At 46.4% G+C, this 20303-nt stretch overlaps 1 protein-coding gene across 1 annotated transcript in view; it reads right to left on the bottom strand.

Annotated features, from left to right (window-relative positions):
- Positions 1-20303, bottom strand: part of LOC148473412 (reticulophagy regulator 1-like) — a 98314-nt gene that overhangs the window by 23378 nt on the left and 54633 nt on the right. Inside the window, exons 2-3 of the mRNA XM_088459629.1 lie at positions 14398-14504; positions 12923-12953 (exon numbers count right to left, since the gene is read on the bottom strand). Of these exons, the coding sequence (XP_088315755.1) occupies positions 12923-12953; positions 14398-14504 (138 nt within the window). The remainder of the gene's footprint in view (positions 1-12922; positions 12954-14397; positions 14505-20303) is intronic.

A 20303-nucleotide genomic window follows, 5' to 3' on the forward strand; every position in this document is an offset into this window, starting at 1 on the left:
TGGTTAATTGATCTAAATAGATATAATTAGAGGAGTCCCTCTATTTAATACCGGAGAGTGTGAAGTAATAGGTATCTAAATAGATATGAAAGGCAGAGTATGTGCACTTACAGGTCAGATTCTGCTGTTCCACTTCTTATATATATAGAGGATGTGGAATGAGTTTCACTGTCTCATGGCACAATGGAAACAGTGCAGGCTGCTTCTGCTGTTAGTGCCAAGAGAATTATGAAAACCCTATTGCCAAGGCAGCGCAGGGACTCACAACTAACGGCAACTAATGAGAGAGCAGAGAGGAAGGGTAGTAGCAGTACCTGTCAAGTTCTCTCTGAATGGGTATGAGGTGAAGGGTTCTACAGTGCGCACTGGGATCCCCCCAGCTGACGAGCCGACGCACGTTTTGCCGGAAGTAGGCTTTCGCAAGGAAGCTGTCTCTGTGCGTAGTGAAAGCCGGGTTAAGTAGTCCCGGCCACTACGCAATTGGTAGGTTCATGTGATAGGCCAATCGGAGTGAAACTGAAATCCTTACAACTGATTGAAATTAGTTTAGACTTTTTGATGGTTGGCTTAGACCAGGGGTAACCAACCTCGGTCCAACAGTTCATGTTTTCCAGACCACCTAGCAGGTGCACAGGTGTATTCATTACTAACTAACACATTTGAAAAGATCCACAAGTGGAGCTAATTATATCACTTGTGATTCTGTGAGGAGACCTGCAAAACATGCACCGTTGGCAGCTCTTGAGGACCAGGGTTGGCTACCACTGGCTTAGACCAATGATGTCAGATATAGAATATCTAGTATATATCTACCCGTTATATGCTGTCTTGACAATATTTATTTTCCATTTTTGATTCATTTATTGTTGTATGTTGGTTCATGTCAGGCTTAAAGAACTGAATAAAGGTATGTTATACATTGATTACAATTACATTTCTTCCTTCTTGCCTCTCTTTTCTATAATCTGGGGTGTGCCTCGCTAAAGGAGTCCTTTTCTCTACACTCTTCCACACAGCAATCTTAAAAGAGCCCCCTCCAGAGGTAAAAAAAAACACATACATTTGCACCCACACAGAGCCCATTAATGTTATGCTACACATACCCCATTCAGGTTATGCCACACAGAGCCCATTCAGGTTATGTCACACAGTAGTACCCCATATACACATTATGCCACGCAGTAATAGTGCCCCTTATACATTAAGCCACACAGTAATGCTCCTTACACTACACAGTAATGCCCCTTAAACATTACACCACACAGTAATGCCCTTTATAGATTATGCCACATAGTAGTAGTGCCCCATATAACACATTATTCCACACAATAGTAGTGCCTCTTACATATAATACCACACAGTAATGCCCCTTATAACATTATGCCACACAGTAATGCCCCTTACACATTATGCCCCCCTCAGCAACTCACCTCCCTGTATCCCTCCAGCAGCCTCTTGCCTCACCCTGTTTTTTTGTGCCGGGCCACCAGCTAATTAAAACTGGCACACTTGCAAGCAGCGGCAGACATGGACAGACAGCACTGGCACAATTTGAATCAGAGCTCGCGGACCGGCAGCCAATCAGGAGCCGCCACTGCTGATTAGTTGCCGGTCTGCCAGTTCAGATTGCCTCGTGACAGCGGGCACTTTCTATCCATGCCTGCCTGCCGATGCACCAGCTGTAATCAGCTGACTGGACCGGCCCACCTTGTGTACATGACTTGCACCCACGGTATTTACGCCACTGTTTGCATGCATGTTAGGTTCAGGATCAATGGAATGGGGTTATAGGTGAGGACAATGTAAACAACTTAAGGCTGCAGGTGTACTTCAGGATCCAGTCTAAATCTTGCTCTCATGCATGGTATTTCTGCTGGAGCAGTTGTCCAAGGTACCTCTAACGATCAGCTTCCATATATTCTGATCACTCTGTGTACTTTCTTAGTATCCACTTTAATATATATTAAATCAGTCAGTATCCAATAGACTGGTTGAATCTACTTCATCCTGACCACTGACACCGCTGACATTCCAAAGTATTATTGTTACGGGGAAAGTTAGGGTTAGGGTTAGGCATTAGTGGTAGATTTTGGGTTAGGCACTGGGGGAGGTTTAGGGTTAGGCTGCGAGGGGGAAGGTTAGGGTTCGGCTGCGGGAGGACAGGGTTAGGGTTTGACAACTTACCTCCAGGTGTCGGTACTGCAGACCAGTCGGGATTCCGATTTTGCCATTCTGACTGCGGGTCACGTGTGCACCGGCATCCCATACCCAACCCCCATTTATATTTAAAAACATCTACACCCAATATGACCACTATATGCCCTTTAGTGTCAATCTTATACCAGCAACAGCAAAGCGCTATCATTTCAATTATAATGGCCACTTATCTAAATAGTGAATACATAGTTTCGAATAAAGGAATTACTCATATACAGTAATTGTATAGCAGGGCCATAAGTAGGGGTGTGCAAGCGGTGCGGTCGCGCAGACCCACGGTCCCTGCACCTGGCTAGCAGGGTGCCTGTAATGGCACCCTGCTGCCAGAATCTCTGCAGCAGTGTCACCTGGAATGTCCTTAGGATGCTTAATTCGTGCCCACCACTGCCCTTACAGCAGTCCAGGAATGATGATGTTCGTCCATGCAAGATGACGTTTTGCCTCTTTCTGAGTTCCATTTTTTTGGAGGGAAAAATCCGAACTCAACATGCAAACTCGAAACTATCCGAGCCTGCACATCCCTAATTTAGATATATACTTGCTATAAATTTTCCATCATCTATAAAAGTTGCAAAACTCAACCATGTAACTGTCTTTAATACTTATGGCCACTAAAATCCTTCTACACCGCCCTAAAGTCCCCCTTACACTGTTCGATATGCACCTTGCGATGCGACGGCTGATCCGATGGCCGACATATCGGGCGGTCCCCACACACGGAGCAATTGGATGGCCGACCACCCGATGTGCCGGCACCCACCTCTCCCACCTGCATAGCGCTGCATGGGATCATACATTGCTCCCCCCAGATCAACTGAACATGCAGAAAGATCTGGAGGAATGATGTACGATCCGACGGGACTGCCGACGGCGGACGATCCGATGGCGCACTCGCCGATATCATACCCACACACGGAACGATATAGCAACGATATCGTTCCAATCCGTCTGATCTTAACTTATTTTACACTTTTTTGGGGTTCCAGATGATTTCCCCACTCTCATGTACTTGACGTAGGCCGCGCACTGCAGTTGACGTGCAACATTGCTTTTATTGCTGTTTTGAAGTTGATTTTTGTTGTTATTTTTAATCACTATACGTAGTAAGTTTTCAGTAATTTTCCATTGTTATGTACACTGTACATATGCGTTATGATCAGAAAATCTATACCTAAAGTTTACTGTGTACAGTTTGCTCCACTGATGCAGCCTACATGGGGGAACCCATATGCAGGGTCGGATTATAGGCAGGGCTAAAGGGGCGGTCGTCCTGGGGGCCCCACACGTATTGGGCCCCCACACACTGTCCCCGGCCACATCCCCCCGATGAACAATTTTTTTCTCTTCTAGCGGAGCCCACGGTTAAGCCCCGCCCCTCCGATGTGTGGCTCCGCCCCCTTTTTAGAGACCCGCGAATTGCGCTGGTCCTCCAACACTTCTGCTGCTGCCTCTGAAACCAGGAGAGGTAAGCAGCAATGTATATGTTTATCTGTGTCTATGTATATATGATCCTGATGAAAATTCTTGAATAGAATTGAAACATTGATCGTTATCATACTTCCATCCATGCCTTTATTTTACTGACCGTTAGAAGACCGGAGAGTGCCGCCCACCTGGGACTATATATTTGTATGCTGACAGGGAAGGCACCAGGGCCAGTACTATGGTTATTCAATAGGGAGTGCCAATCTTTAATAACTTTGTATAAATATATATATATATATACATATTGTGACACAGTTAGGTTAGGGGGTCCCTCTCCTGGGTAGAGGACTCCTTCCTTACACACACACACAGCAGCAGGGAAGCAGCACACCAGTCTGGATGCAAGTACAAGCTGGTCGGCGCCAGTCTTTATTGTACAATGTCAGAAACATAAATAAAACATAAATATAAATCCTAGCCCTGTCGGGGCACTAACTTCACAGGTAGTTCCCTCACTACCAGAACCTGGCAGGGTCTAATGCCCTCGCCAGCAACAAAAGCACAGCACAACACTCACAGTTAGGTATCCAAGTGTCTCTGAGCAAACTCCCTGTCTGCTCTCCCAGGTGAGACAATCAGCTCTAAACACACTAGGCTTATATTGGCCACTCTCAGGTGAAAAACTAACAAGCCTGTACCAGGCTGCGAGAACCAAAACCTGGAGTGGCCGTGGGTGGAGCCCTCCCTCTCCTCTCACCCACAACCCCCAGGTTCCAAACGGGCTTTTCAAAAAGCCGAAACTCAAGCCTGCTACACTGCAGACTTTCTCCTGGGGGTTTAAAACACAAAAGACAGGAATCTGGGACAAATGTACCTGCCACAGACCACTTTACCAGTGATCCTATCACATATCCCCCCCCTTTGTTTCGACCTGTGGGGCGGAACAACTGAAGCCCCCAAACAATGAACGCGTGACAACGCGTCAGCATTGGCCAGCTGGCTTCCTGGCCTGTGTTCCACTGAAAATTTAAAAGTTTGTAACGCCAAGAACCATCTTGTAATTCTCGCATTACTGTCCTTATTTTCAGACATCCACTTCAGAGGGGCATGGTCAGTGATCAAGTTGAACTTTCTTCCGACCAAGTAGTACCTGAGAGCCTCTAACGCCCACTTTATGGCCAACGCCTCCTTCTCCACTGTGGCATAGTTTCTCTCATGTACATTCAACTTTCTGCTAAGATAGAAAATAGGGTGTTCCTCACCCTCCTTGTTCTGGGACAGGACCACTCCTATACCTACTTATGATGCATCGGTTTGTACTATGAATTCCCTTTCAAAATTAGGAGTCATCAGGACTGGTTGGGAACATAATGCTACTTTCAACTCCTGAAAAGCTTTCTCTGCCTCAGGACTCCATTCTACCATGACTTTTTGTTTGCCTTTGGTCAGGTCAGTCAGTGGGACTGCCATGGTGGCAAAGTTGGGTATAAACCTCCTGTAGTACCCCGTAATTCCCAAGAAGGCTCTCACCTGCTTCTTATTCAGAGGCCGTGGCCAGTTTTGTATGGCATCAACTTTATTGAGCTGAGGCTTTATCAGGCCTCTGCCAATGGTGTATCCCAGATATTTTACTTCCTCCATGCCTAGACAACACTTTTTTGGGTTGGCTGTCAAACCTGCCTTATAGATGAAGTCCAACACTGCTTGTACCCTGGGTAAGTGAGACTGCCAATCAGGACTATGAACGACCACGTCATCTAGATAAGCAGCCGCATACCGTCTATGGGGCCTTAGAATCCTGTCCATCATTCTTTGGAAGGTAGCAGGTGCCCCATGTAGCCCGAAGGGCAACATCTTGTACTGAAACAAGCCCTCTGGTGCTGAAAAACCGGTCTTTTGTTTGGTGCTCCCGGTTAACGGTACTTGCCAATACCCTTTGGTTAGGTCAAGAGTGGTTAAATACCTTGCCGTCCCTAGTCTCTTAATCAGTTCATCCACTCTTGGCGTCGGGTAGGCATCGAATTTTGAAACACTGTTCAACTTTCGGAAGTCATTGCAGAAACGCACACTCCCGTCGGGCTTTGGAATCAACACAATGGGACTTGACCATTCACTATGTGATTCTTCAATAACCCCTAACTCTAGCATATTTTTAATTTCTTTCGACACCGATTCTCTTTGTGCTTCTGGTAACCTATAGGGCTTTAGATTAACTTTAACCCCTGGGTCAGTGATGATGTCATGTTTAATGACCGAGGTTTTCCCAGGTACGTCAGAGAACAGCACCCTATTTCTAATCAGAAACTCCTTGACCTCTTGTTGTTGAATTGCCGACAGGGTTTTTGCCACTGTCACTTCGGGAACTAAGGGCCCTGGACTTACTGGAGGGTCTCGGACGGCCGACAGTACCGTTCTATCTTTCCAGGGCTTTAACAGATTTATATGGTATATCTGTTCCGGCTTTCTTTTCCCCGGCTGGTAAACTTTGAAATTGACCTGCCCCACTCTTTCTAAGATTTCAAAGGGCCCTTGCCATTTAGCCAAAAGTTTATTTTCCACAGTGGGAACCAATACTAACACTCTGTCCCCAGGAGCAAAGCTGCGTAACTGAGCATTGCGGTTGTATACCCTCTGCTGTGCCTGTTGAGCCTGTTCCAGGTGCTCTCTCACTATTGGCACTACCGCAGCAATTCTCTCCTGCATTTGAGAAACATACTCAATCACCGTTTTGTAAGGACTAGACTGCCCCTCCCATGTCTCTTTGACAATGTCTAGTAACCCCCTTGGGTGTCTCCCATACAACAAGTCGAAGGGTGAAAACCCGGTGGAGGACTGGGGAACTTCTCTTATGGCCAACAATAAATACGGCAATAAGTAGTCCCAATCCCTACCATCCTTGTCGACCACTTTCCTAAGCATGTGTTTTAATGTCTTGTCTGTGGGAGTTCGCCGGTGCGCCATCGGGGCTCGGTGGGGCATACTCATCAGCTCCTCAGCCGCCACGTACCTCTCCACCAGCTCGACCAACTGGTCTGTGGACTTAGGGTCTGCATGGCTCACCCACTTGCGCAGAGTCGCAGGTAATGATCGCAGGTACCGGTCCATCACGACCCTTTTCACGATCTGTGGTCCCGTCAGCGTCTCGGGCTGTAGCCATTTTGTGGACAGATGGACGAGGTCATGCATCTGTGAACGTGGAGGCTTGTCCATATGGGACTCCCAGCGGTGGACCCGTTGGGCACGAACAAAGGTGGTGACTCCCAAGCGAGTTAGGATCTCCTGTTTTAGTTTTTTATAGTCCTTGGCATCAGCCAGGCATAAGTCAAAATAGGCCTTTTGTGGCTCCCCAGACAAAAAAGGTGCCACCAGACTTGCCCACTGCTCCTTGGGCCAACTCTCCCTTTCGGCCGTTCTTTCAAATGCGGTGAGATAGGCCTCCACATCATCGCCCGAAGTCATCTTCTGGAGGAAGTGACTGGCTCGTACGGAGTGAGTGGTGGTGGGAGGACCAGTACCAACATCTCTGGGCCGGGCGATCAGGTGCTGTACCACCTCTTTTATGGCCTGGCTGTTTTCCGCTAAGGCCCGGCGGGTTTCCTCGATGGCAACCTCTTGCTGCCCCTGGGCTGTCTCCAAGGCCGACAGTTGCACCCTGGTGGATTCCTGCAGAGCCCTGGTAGATTCCTGCTGAGCTCTGGTAGATTCCTGCTGAGCTGCTGTAGCTTGGAGCAGGGCTTTAATAATGTCCTCCATTTTGTCCTGGGGTGTAGGTTGGAAGCTGAACCTTGCCTCTCTGAGCATGGGTTGACGCCTCCTCTATGGGACTCCAAGGACACAGCGTTATTTCCACACTCACAAATTGGGTGTCTGTCCCTTTAATTTTTAAACGGAAAGTTTTCCTCTTGCTGCAACTTCAGTGTGTGTGGGTGCCCGCATTCTCCACCATATTGTGACACAGTTAGGTTAGGGGATCCCTCTCCTGGGTAGAGGACTCCTTCCGTACACACACACACAGCAGCAGGGAAGCAGCGCACCAGTCTGGATGCAAGTACAAGCTGGTCGGCGCCAGTCTTTATTGTACAATGTCAGAAACATAAAGAAAACATAAATATAATTCCTAGCCCTGTCGGGGCACTAACTTCACAGGTAGTTCCCTCACTACCAGAACCTGGCAGGGCCTAATGCCCTCGCCAGCAACAAAAGCACAGCACAACACTCACAGTTAGGTATCCAAGTGTCTCTGAGCAAACTCCCTGTCTGCTCTCCCAGGTGAGACAATCAGCTCTAAACACACTAGGCTTATATTGGCCACTCTCAGGTGAAAAACTAACAAGCCTGTACCAGGCTGCGAGAACCAAAACCTGGAGTGGCCGTGGGTGGAGCCCTCCCTCTCCTCTCACCCACAACCCCCAGGTCCCAAACCGGCTTTTCAAAAAGCCGAAACTCAAGCCTGCTACACTGCAGACTTTCTCCTGGGGGGTTAAAACACAAAAGACAGGAATCTGGGACAAATGTACCTGCCACAGACCACTTTACCAGGGATCCTATCACAATATATTTATATAAACAGTATATATATATATATAAATATATATATATATATATAGCAGTCCAGCAAGGCTGTTTTAACCTATTTCTAAAAGGCAAAAAGCACCCTGCCCTCCGATGCAGCGCCCTGCTGAAACAGCCTGCATTTGCCGTCCCCACCCGCGGGTCGCAGTGTCCCGCAGGTGAGGAAAACTGCTGGTGAAAGGATGCCGGGCGCATGCATTCACACTGACAGCAGGGCTTGGGGGCAGCCCGGAACGCCCCCAAGAGTGACAAAAAGGGGGCGTGTCTTAAAGACACGTCCCCTTTTCATTGGCCATGCTTCCTTTTCGGGCGTGCGCGCCTAGATGTGCCCTTTCTCTAGGGCATTGGACTAGAGTCAACATATATATATATATATTCAACTTTTATTGATAGGGGCCTTACATGTTTGTTGCCCAGGGACCCCCACAGACCTTAATCCGGCCCTGCCCATATGTATAGATTCTAAGAAAACTAATATGGGCAGTTTCAATGGTGAAAAAGCTCTCGCTTCTGAGGAGGGAGTGTCCCGTCCCCCTTGCCAGATCCAGCCCCCTCAACAGACCCTAACACCAATAACTCTGCTCCCAGATATTTCTCTGGCTGGTTTTTTAACCTAATCTGCCCCTGGTCAAAAGCCCTTAAACATTATAACTGTTAATCTGAGAAGGGAAACACCACTTGACAAGAACATAATGCAGATCTATTATACTTAAAATGTTCATATTTAATAAATTGCGGGATAATAATGCCGGTCTATTAGGGCAGCACAGATGGTGTAATGGTTAGCATTACTGCCTCACAGCACTGAGATCGTGGGTTCAGTTCCCACCACGGCTCTAACTGTGTGGAGCTTGTTTTTTCTCCCTGTGCTTGCGTGGGTTTCCTTCGGGTGCTCCACTTTCCTCCCATACTCCAAAAATATACTGGTAGGCTAATTGGCTCTCAACAAAATTAACCCTCTTGTGTATGTGAGCATGTGGTAGGGAATATAGATTGTAAGCTCACCTAGGGCAGGGACTGATGTGAATGGCCAAATATTCTCTGTAAAGCGCTGCGGAATATGAGTGCGCTATATAAATAACTGGTAATAAATAATATTATACTTTAAATTTTCATCTTTAATAAATTGTGGGATAAGATAAATTGCATTGAAAAAAAAAATCAGACTGCTCCATTTAGTTAGGGACAGTTGGCAACTATTCATTTATATCATATATATATATATGTATGTTTCTGTTTGTTAATGTCTCTTCCACTTTGTTGAACTATTAAATATGACTGTACTAACCCATAGAACTCATGTTGTAACACTGCTGGCAGCCTAAATAGGGAGTTGGTATGTAAATAATTGTGTTCATATCTCCTTGATGATATTACTCTGTACTTACAGGTGATTATTTATGAGATGGATATGTAAGTAACAGAGATATACATACAGAATTCCCACAGTATGTTTAGCATTTATCAGAAAGACCCGAGTATTATATTGGGTGTTTTACATATTTTCTACTATTGAATTCACATGTAAACATTACTGTCTATTATTGCTTCTTTCACTCTATTAAACTGCGGGCAATCTCATTAAAGTAGTTCTCTCATTGGGTGTCCTATGCGACAGTATGACACCCAAAAGCAGAAATGAAATGTGAGTAAAGTCCCCGTTTATCTGTTGTTTCTAAGGGCAACCTGCTCTCCGGCAATCTCTCACTCTTCATAGATAACTTTTAGCAGAGGTGAAGAGCAGTAGAATGAGGAGTAGCAGTCCTATGCTCTGACTTTTTCTATTTTGATTCCACACGTAAAAGTCAGATGAATGATGCATTAAAAAGGACACAAACTAGTATGCAGTTAATTCATTAATTCTTTATTGAAATGCTGATTACATTACCTTTTTTTATATTTCGCCATTGAGGAGGATATTATATTTGCTTCTTTATCTCTATTAGAGAATATTACAGTATTGATTTAATGCCATTGTTATTGTGTTATATGTTTTATGTGTTTTTGTATGTTAGAATTCAAATGTCTTTGTTGGGTCAGATATGGTCATCAATTAATAGATGACCTATCGTTTTAATTGTTCTCATTAAAAGTTATATTTTAGGGGCTAATTTATATTTCTAGCTGCCCCTTTATCCATATTTATCAAGAGTGCTCACACAATAGAGTTTCTTTTTCTTCCTTTTGTCTATACTATATTATGCTATCTGCGTGAAATCTGAAAATCTGTATACTTCATGGGAGTTCATTTCTAATATAAGTGCAAACTAACACAGGGCCTGATTCAGACCCGGTCGCAATCGGGTCGATGGTGGCCCAGAGCGCATGCGCACGACGGAGCCGGCTCCGTCATGTGCATGCGCGAGACCTGGATAGCGACGGATTGCAATCCGTCGCTCCGGGTCTCACACTAAAGGGTGCGTGCTGTCGATGTTGAGTGGGCGGGCAGGAGGGGTGGCTGCCCAGACAGAGGCGTTCCCATGAGAACGTCTACCGTCTGGGGGCGGCCCCACTGACATCACAAGTGATGTCAGTGGGAGAGCTTTCGGCTCTGTTAGAGCCGAAAGCTCTCTGGGGCTTGCGGCCACGAGACCCTACCACAAGGGTCCCATCGCAAGCCCGATGGTCGCAATGGTCTTGACCATCGCGACCATCAACCTGGCTGCTCGCATTAGCTGTGGGAGGCAACCCACAGCAATGCGAGCGGCCAGGAGGCCGCTCCATAAAAAAAACGCCCTGATTCAGAGCGAGCGCTCTGTCAGAGCGTCCGGTTCTGAATCAGGGCCACAGTGCGGAAACTACTCAAAAAACTTGAGACTGGTTTGCAACTAGAGGCGTAGTTTCAACGAATATTCACAAAATGCTAAAACTAGCAGTACACAAAGGAAACAGATAATAACAGATAATAAGTACCCAAGTGGATTGGTGAATTTGCAAAGCAGATGCAAATATATATAGGGTGGCCATAGTTAAAATTCCCGTATTCAGAGCCAGCTGTAGCTTGATTTAACAACCAGGATGTCACTAAATTTGGTAAGGTGACTAATTCAGACATGGGAAAGAGGATCCCCCCAAAAATAAATAAATAATAAATTAAAAAGAAATGAGTGCAAAAAGTGACAGAGGAATCATGGCACTGTACAATGTGGAGACGACGTGGAAATAGACAAATTAATTACCAGACAAAACTATGCTATGATCAGACAATAACATTATCTACTTTTTTTATCCCTCTTTAATAACAAAACAAAATCCCCGGCCTTGTTGGAGGGGCCCAGGTCCACTTCCCCCATCAGTGTCGATGATCATAGCAGTAGTCTCCTCTGCCTGCAGCTGCATGATGTGCATGGAAAGGGGGAATGTGGAGGGGGTATTGCACTGGATCTGCCCCTGGCTGAGAGGCTCAGTGAAGAGGAGACAAACATCCTATTATTTTGTAGGGGGGCATGACCAAGCCACCACAATTAGGTCATGTTGCCTACAGTACCCAGGCCCAGCACCACTCTATACGGACCTGCCCATACATAGTGATGTTCTAACTTCTGCTACTTCCAGATTTTGTTTTAAGCTAACCTCTTCACATGGTAGACAAAATAAACATTCATTATTATTTATATTAATGCATTATACAGCACATAACCACAAATCTTTTAGTTTACAGCACATAACTACAAATCATTTAGTTTACTGTCTACAGCAGGAACGAACTGGGGTTGCTGATCAGCCCTGGCAGTCCCACTGCATGCATGCTTGCAAAACGGGGCGTTGCCTTGCCACAAAATGGGTGTGGTTACATCTCACTGGGCGTGTCGCAAGTCATGGGGGCCTGGCCTCGCGGCACGTCCCCATCTTTCAGGCCGCCGGAGTTGCTTGGCCAGGGTTTAACACCGGACCGGCCCTGGTCTACAGGATTCACCCTGTGGGGTATATTTACTAATTTAGTGGGCCCTTCATGCTCCATTCCGACACTGGGTTTGTCAGCAGTTCTAGCCATTGGATTTAAAAGGACAATGATGTCAAATGCAAAACCAGGAGTATTTGCATTTAATATTATTGTTCTTTTAAATTCAGTGGCCAGAAACGCTGGAAAACGGCTTAGTAAATATACCCCTAAGAGACTAAGGACAAAAAGATCACATTGTAGAGAATAGAAGTGTAGCTGGTTTAGGCAAAGTGGTCAAAGTATTCTGTAGCCAGTACAATCTATGCTATGGAAAAGTTGACCTTGACTTTGGTATGGTTGATGCTAGATCCAAGTTGGCAGAAGGATCTCTGACGTCACAACCATGTGATCACCTGAGCAGGACCGGGCAGCTACCACTTTTACTATTCACATGGGCATAGAAGGGGAATATAAACCTGTTCTGTCCCTTGCTCCTCCCCCTGTTGTCACGAGTGACATGTTTGTGACGTCAGAGGTCCTGTAGCCCACTTCACTTTAGACCTAACCACAAATAAATGCTATGACTACTGAAAACAATTCAGTTGTTGATATCATGCCAAAAATATGCCAGACAGTTAATGGGTAGAGACACTGAATATTCCTTGGTGAAGACTATATCCAGGTAAAGGCTAATTGGGGAGGAACTTTTTTGCATGTTTTAAAAACATCTCTATTTCGGCATGTAACAACAAAACTGGAAAACAGCAAAAAGGAAAAACAGAATAATACAGTACAAATCTATATATGCATCAAAATGTATCATACCTTCTGACAAAGCCTTTCCATAGCTGTACACCTGAAAAACAAATAAGAGTATGAACCAAAGGATTTTACATCTCAAACACACAGTATTTAAATGTTTAAAATAAAACCCACCTCTCCCACATATTAGAACAGCAAAGTTCCAATGCCCGTGACCCCTGCTTTATGGGAGATATATACCCCTCCTTCATGCATAGCACCTCTAAAATGACTATTTCTGCAGGGATGAAAGGAGATTTCTGAAATGCAGTGGTGCTAGAGCAACAACTGGCCAGTGCGGCCGACACTTGAGAAAACCTTGTCATTTGACCTGTGGGCCTGAATCAGACCCGCTTGCAAGCGGGTCGATGTTGGGCCAGTGCGCATGCGCGAGACCCGGCTCCATCGTGCGCATGCGCGAGACCCGGATAGCGATGGGCAAGCCGTCGCTATGGGTCTCGCTACAAAGGGGGCGTGCTGTCGATGGTGAGTGACAGCACGCCCTCTTTGGTGGGCGTGCCGGGGGCGTGCCTGCCCAGACGGAGGCGTTCCCATGGGAACGCCTACCGTCTGGGGCCGGCCCCACTGACATCACAAGTGATGTCAGTGGGAGTGCTTTTGGCTCTGATAGAGCCAAAAGCACTCCAGGGCTTGCGGCAGACGAGACCCTACCACAAGGGTCTCGTAGCAAGCCCGATGGTCGCGATGGTCTTGACCATCGCGATCATCTTTTTGGCCGCTCGCTATAGCTGTGGGTGATCACCCACAGCTATGCGAGCAGCCAGGAGGCCGTTCTAAAATCAGGAAGGACGGCCCTGATTCACAGCGAGCGCTCTGTCAGAGCGTCCGGCTCTGAATCAGGGCCAGTGTTTGGTAAATAACATTTGGTAATCCTTAACATATAAGTACATTCTAATTTGGTCACCTCTATGGCCATTTTCCTCTCAATGTAAAGAACCCCAATTTATCTTGCCTTTCTTTAACACCTCTGTTCTCTTTATATATAAGATTACAAGGTTTTCTTCCAATTCAGGGTTTCCTATACCTTTATTACAGGCTGGTATAGAAAACTTCCCATGTTTAGTTTTTGGTCTAATCAATGACTTACACAAAGTAAAATTAAGGATGTTTGGACATATCTCCGCCTTTATATTATTTGTTAAATCATTCACTCTTGTCCCACATAACAGGTACACAACATGGTAGTACTAGGTATAGAGAAAAAATAATCTACTTGGGTCGGTAACAGACGGAAAGCTAGAAGACAAAGGGTAGTTATAAACAGAATATAAGGATAAAGGTTATTCCATAAACATGCATTAAAAAAAAAAACTATTCTCATAAAGAACAATTTCTCTTTTGATGTTTGTTGGATGCATTTCTCAGTCTCTTGGTTTGGAATCCAATCTATGCATTTTGTAAACTATATGATAAAAACAACTAAAATGATCTGTTATCCCTTCGCTATTTGGTTTTACCACATTAAAGGAATTTCTTACCTCTATTTCTGGACAGTATAAAATGTTTAATAATCTGAACCATAACGTGTCCAAGTAAAAAGAGTGACAATAAGTGATAGATTCTCCAGGGAGTCACAGCAAGAAACCTAAAATAGAATAGAAGAAAATGCACATATTACCAATCAGACTGAATGAAACACAGCAGCAATGGCACAGGCTTTTTTCACTAACTAGTAATGTGTGCCAATCCAACATTAACATGGCAATGTCCACTCTGCAACTCAGATCCTAGCATGGTACATTGATATGCATCATCATCAACTCCAGAACCTCAGATCTAAAGAGCTTTTATTTTCTCTTAGTACTGGGCTCTCTGCTGTATTTTTGTATATTCCATTCACCCATGGATAGACCTCAGTGACTAAAATTAAGGCCCTGATTCAGACCCACTCGCGAGCGGCTGTCCGCTCGCAAGTGGGTCGATGTTCTGCACTGAGCATGCGCACGACGGAGGGAGCTCCGTCGTGCGCATGCGCCAGACGCGACGAGCGAAGGAAAGTTCTTCGCTCGTTGTGTCTGATCAAAGGGGGCGTGCTGTCGATGTTGATTGACAGCACGCCCCCTTTGGTGGGCGTGCCTCCCTGACGGGGGCGTTCCCACGGGAACGCCTCCCGTCAGAAGCCGGCCCACCGACATCACTAGTGATGTCAGTGGGAGTGATTTTGGCTCTGATAGAGTGTTGGCATACAAAGCCAGATGCACCGATATAGCTTTCAGATATATCAGCATCAGCTGTGCTGCAAGGCTGACCTGATATGTCTGAGAACAACATCGTTCCCAGGCATATCGGTTATATACATTCGTAGATGCACTCACGACATACCACTCGTCGATAGAACGAATAATTTACACATTAATTCCACCCTCCTTCATAAAGATTTGTAGCCACCCACATAAGTTTAAAATATTCTATCTAGTTAGACTTATATAGGTCAAACATTTTAAATGATAAAGCACTGCATGCCAGTTATACCTGCTGTGTCACCACTGCAATGCCACTCTGTATAAATCCATAAATCTGCAGTCTGTACATATTATTGGTACTAGCCAGCTAGTCACACAGGGCTCTATTTATTAACATTATTTTTCACACACTTCTCACATTATTTTAGTATCACCTATAGTTATTACAGGGCAATTGGAGTAGAATTCATAAAATTCTACTCCAACCCCTAAGTATCACTTATTTTTAGTAAGCAGATCGCATTTCCCATAATTGTAATGGGAAATGTGATCCGAACAAAGTTACTAAAAATAAAATGTGAAAAAATACCAGGGAAAGCCCTGTGATAATAACGCCACCTGGAAGTGGCGTTATCCAGGGTTTCCCCCAACTCCTGCTCTGCTCTAACAGGCAGAGCAGAACCGGGTCCCAGTGATCAGCTGTATTGTCTAAATAGAAGTTGATCATTTCAGAAAACAAGAACAAACACTTACCTACATCCAGGGTGATTGGTGCTCGGCGATGTCCTCCCGGGCTCCGGTCAGCTGGTCTCCTGGCTCGGCACTGTGACCCTGGTCAGATGCTGCATAGAACTGCAGGATGGGAGACCAGCTGACCAAAGCCCCGGGGTAGGACATCAACGGAGTAGCGATCACGGGAGGTATGTGACAGTAAGATGGGGGTCTAGGGAGTCGCATGGGGGAGGGTGGCGATCACAGGGGGGTTTGTATGGCAAGCCAGTCAGCGCATGCGTGGCACCTTCTCGCTGTATTTTTTTGCAAAAGATACTGATAATACTACAGAGGGGATTCGCAGGGACAGAGCTTTATCACAAGCTCTGTCCCTGCAAGGGATTTTTGATAAATCCCTGTGATATTGCCTATATTTGCAATGTGAATTCAGGCAAAAATATCACACTACAATCTGCATTTCAAATGACCCCCCCCCCCAAGAAACCCCCCAAAAACCGAAAGATTACATTTTTATGCGCGCACCTCTGGCATGCGCACTCCCGTAAAAAGGTGTGTGATTTTGTGATACAGTAATGCCCCTTACACATTAAGCCACACTAAGTTATGCCCCTATAACACATTATGCCACACAGTGATGCCCCTTACAACACACTATGCCACATAATAATGTCCCTTATAACACATAATGCCACACAGTAATGCCCTTTATAACACATTATGCCACACTAAGTAATACCCCTAATAGCCCATTGTGCCACACAGAAATGCCCCTCACACATTATGTCACACTAAGTAATGGCCCTTATAACACAATGTGCAACACAGTAATGCCCCTTACAACACACTTTGCCACACAGTAATTCCCCTTACACATTATGCCACTCAATAATGCCCTTTACACATTATGCCACTCAATAATGCCCCTTATAACACATAATGCCACACAATAATGCCCCTTATAACACATGCCATACAGCAATGCCCTTTATAACACATTATGCCACACTAATACCACTAATAGCACATTGTGCCACACAGTAATGCCCCTTACACATTATGCCACACAGTAATGCCCATTACATCTCACCCTGAAAGATCTACCTCACTAACCCTCCATTCCGAACCTGCCAGTCTGTCACATCAGCTCAAGACAGGTTGCATAGTTTCTATGTCCGTGTAGAACTAGATTATAGGGACCATAGCTTATAACCTGTAAACTGCATGTATCAAGTTAATGCCCCTTATGCAGTGCCCCCTGTAGTAGTGCCTGTAGTTGTGCCCATTATGCAGTGCTTCCTGTAATAGTGCCCCTTATGCAATGCCCCTGGTAGTAGTGCCCCTTATGCAATACCCCCCTTTAGTAGTGTTCCTTATGCAGGGCCCCATCTTTGTGCCCATATGCAGTGCCCCTGTCATTGTGCCCATATGCAGTGCCCCTGTCATTGTGCTCATATGCTGTGCCCCTGTAGTTGTTCCCATATGCAGTGCTCCCTGTAGTTGAGGTCATATGCAGTGCCCCCTGTAGCTGAGCCCATATGCAGTGCCCCCTGTAGCTGAGCCCATATGCAGTGCCCCTGTCATTGCAATGCCCCTGTAGTTGTGGCCATATGCAGTGCCCCTGTAGTTGTTTATGCAGTGCCCCTGTAGTTATGCCCATATGCAGTGTCCCCTGTAGTTGTGACCAATTATGCAATTATCCTTTTCAGGATTGAGGAGGGTGATCAGGTGGTCCTTCAGTCTCATGGTGAAAGTTTTGTGATTGTTGGGAGCCTGGGTGTGAGTGGCAGCCATACTTTATGTCCACCACAGAGATCTTGAAATTGAGATAATGATTTGTAGGAGGACAACTAAGTTTAATTAGCTGTTTAAAGAAATAAAACCTTTGTATGTGGATTTGAGCTTTAATATAAAGTGTCCCTTTGAAGTGTTACATAGCAATCGTAATATAAATATGAAATGCTCATAGTTACAACAACAAAGAGTACCTACGACATCTTAGTACTTGGAACTCACCTTTATTTATTGTTCTTAATAGCTGGGTGTTAACTTACTTATATTGTACAAAGACACGTAATCACATTCAAAGTATTATAAACACTTCAGGAAGCTGATAAGTATACAGTCTAAACAGCTAATCAAACAAAGAGTGGTTTTGTCTACTGAACCATGAGTGATAGTCCAAAGGTTTTATTTATCACTGTTTCAAATATTTTAAGAGATTTAATAAATAACCTCATGATTACTTCTCATCAGGGGCGGGCTGGGCCGGGGGGCAGGGTGCCGGTACAATTGTGCAGCACTAGGGCCGCCACTGCACTCTGTAAGAGACGGCTGGGACGGTCCCATGCTGCGTCCTCTGGGCCGGCTGAATTATGGCTTCCGAGATCGGAGCTCACTTGAGCTCCTATCGTGAAGCTATCAGAGGCCGCTCATTCTGTGGTTAAGGTAAAAAATATGACTGCGGTAGGGCTGCTCCGCATGCCTAGGTGCAGCAGCAGCAGCTCCTCCCATGGCCTTTACCCTTTGCCGAGAGCTCTGGCAACACGTGATCCTCTCCCCAGTGGCGTAACTAGGGCAGGGCAAGCGGGGTGAGTGCCCTGGGCGCCGTGGGACCGGCGGCGCAGGGGGGGGGCGCCGCCGGCCACGGTACCGGCCCGCCCGCCCTAGTTAGCCAGTGTAGCGCCGATCGCAATGAGTGCGGTCAGCGCTACACATTTACACAGGACCGGCGTTAGACTTCCAGCGCCGGTCCTGTGCTTCACAGCTGAGCCCGTTCCCTCCCCCTGAGCACTTGCCCAATAGCGCTAGGAGGCGGGCTCAGGCTGTGCATAACACACGCATCGCCGCCAGCGCTGGCGGCGATGCGTGTGTTAAACAGTAGCCAATGAGAGTCAGATAGACTCTCATTGACTGCTGCAGCACCCACTGCAAGAGCCGGGCTTCCGTCCGGCTCCTGCAGTGGGTAATGGGACAGACATCATGACGTCTGTCCCATAATGCTGAGCGCGCCAGCACGGGAGGACTGGCGGGCGGCGGGAGCGGTGTCGCGGACCGGAGCAGCAGCAGCGTGGATTCAGGTAAGTATATTTTTATATATATATTTTTTTTAACCTATCTGCACTACTTGGGGCACAACGGGGAAGGGGGGTGGCTACTACTGGGGGGACCTCTACTGGGGGTGGGGGCACAACTGGGGAGGGGTGGCTACTACTGGGAGCACCATTATTGGGAGGACCTCTACTGGGGGGGCTACTACTGGGGGCACTTAATCGGGAGGGGGAACCTCTACTGGGGACTACTACTTGGGGGAGAACTACCACTGGGGGCATTATAAAAGGGACCTACTACTAGAGGCACTGCACTCAGGGGACCACTACTGGGAGCAATAATAGGAAGGGCCACTACAGGGGGCACTGGATAGGGGGGATCACTACTGGGTGCCTGCATAAGGGGACCACTACTGGGAAAACTGCATGGGGGGGGACTACTGCTGGGGGCACTATATAAAGGGCACTGCATAGGGGGGGGACTACTACTGGGGGCACCATATAAAGGGCACTGCATAAGGGGATACCGCTACTGGGCGCACTGCATTGTGGGGACTGCTACTGGGGGCACTGCATATGGGGGAACACTACATGGAGCACTGCATTTGGGGGGTCACTACTGGGGGTACTGAGTAAGGGGAACTAATTGGGAGCTGTATAAGGGGGACCACTACTGGGGATACTGTATAAGGGGCACTACTATGGGCCTGCATAAGAGGGACCACAACTGCATACTGGGGGTACTGTATAAGGGGTTCTACTGGGGTTAAGGTGCATATGGATAGGAATGTTCAGTATGAAAATAAAGGGGTGTGTCATGTTGACACGCCCCATTTTTAAGTGACCACGCCTATTTTTTTGCCGCGCGCATATCGGGGAGGAGGGGGCTCCCTTTTCAAATTTGCCCTGGGCTCCAAATACCCTAGTTACGCCACTGCCTCTCCCACTAAATTCTCCTTTCCGTTCATTTCCTCCTTCCTTTTCTGTGACCCCTCTCTGAGAGTCAAGGCGGCGCGCAAGTCCCTGGCTCCCTTTATCGATCCTGACTGCTCCGCCTCCTGAGTCCTGCCTGTGCAACGAGAGGAGCACCTGCTGCCCTGGAACTTGCTATCTTTTACAATCCACCCTTAGCCACAGTTAGCCAAGCAAAAAGTAAGTTAAAAGAGTACTTAAAATATATAGGGGGTGATGGGCAAAAAACATATGTGGGAGGTGGTGAGTAAATATACTGTATAAGGGAAGGGAGATGATAGGTATAAAATATATAAGGGAAGGGAGATGATAGGTATAACATATATAAGGGAAGGGAGATGATAGGTATAAAATATATAAGGGAAGGGAGATGATAGGTATAAAATATATAAGGGAAGGGAGATGATAGGTATAAAATATATAAGGGAAGGGAGATGATAGGTGTAAAAT

Source organism: Taudactylus pleione, unplaced genomic scaffold (genome assembly GCF_031769625.1).
Source record: "Taudactylus pleione unplaced genomic scaffold, aTauple2 ptg000917l, whole genome shotgun sequence".
In the NCBI taxonomy this organism is placed as follows: domain Eukaryota; kingdom Metazoa; phylum Chordata; class Amphibia; order Anura; family Myobatrachidae; genus Taudactylus; species Taudactylus pleione.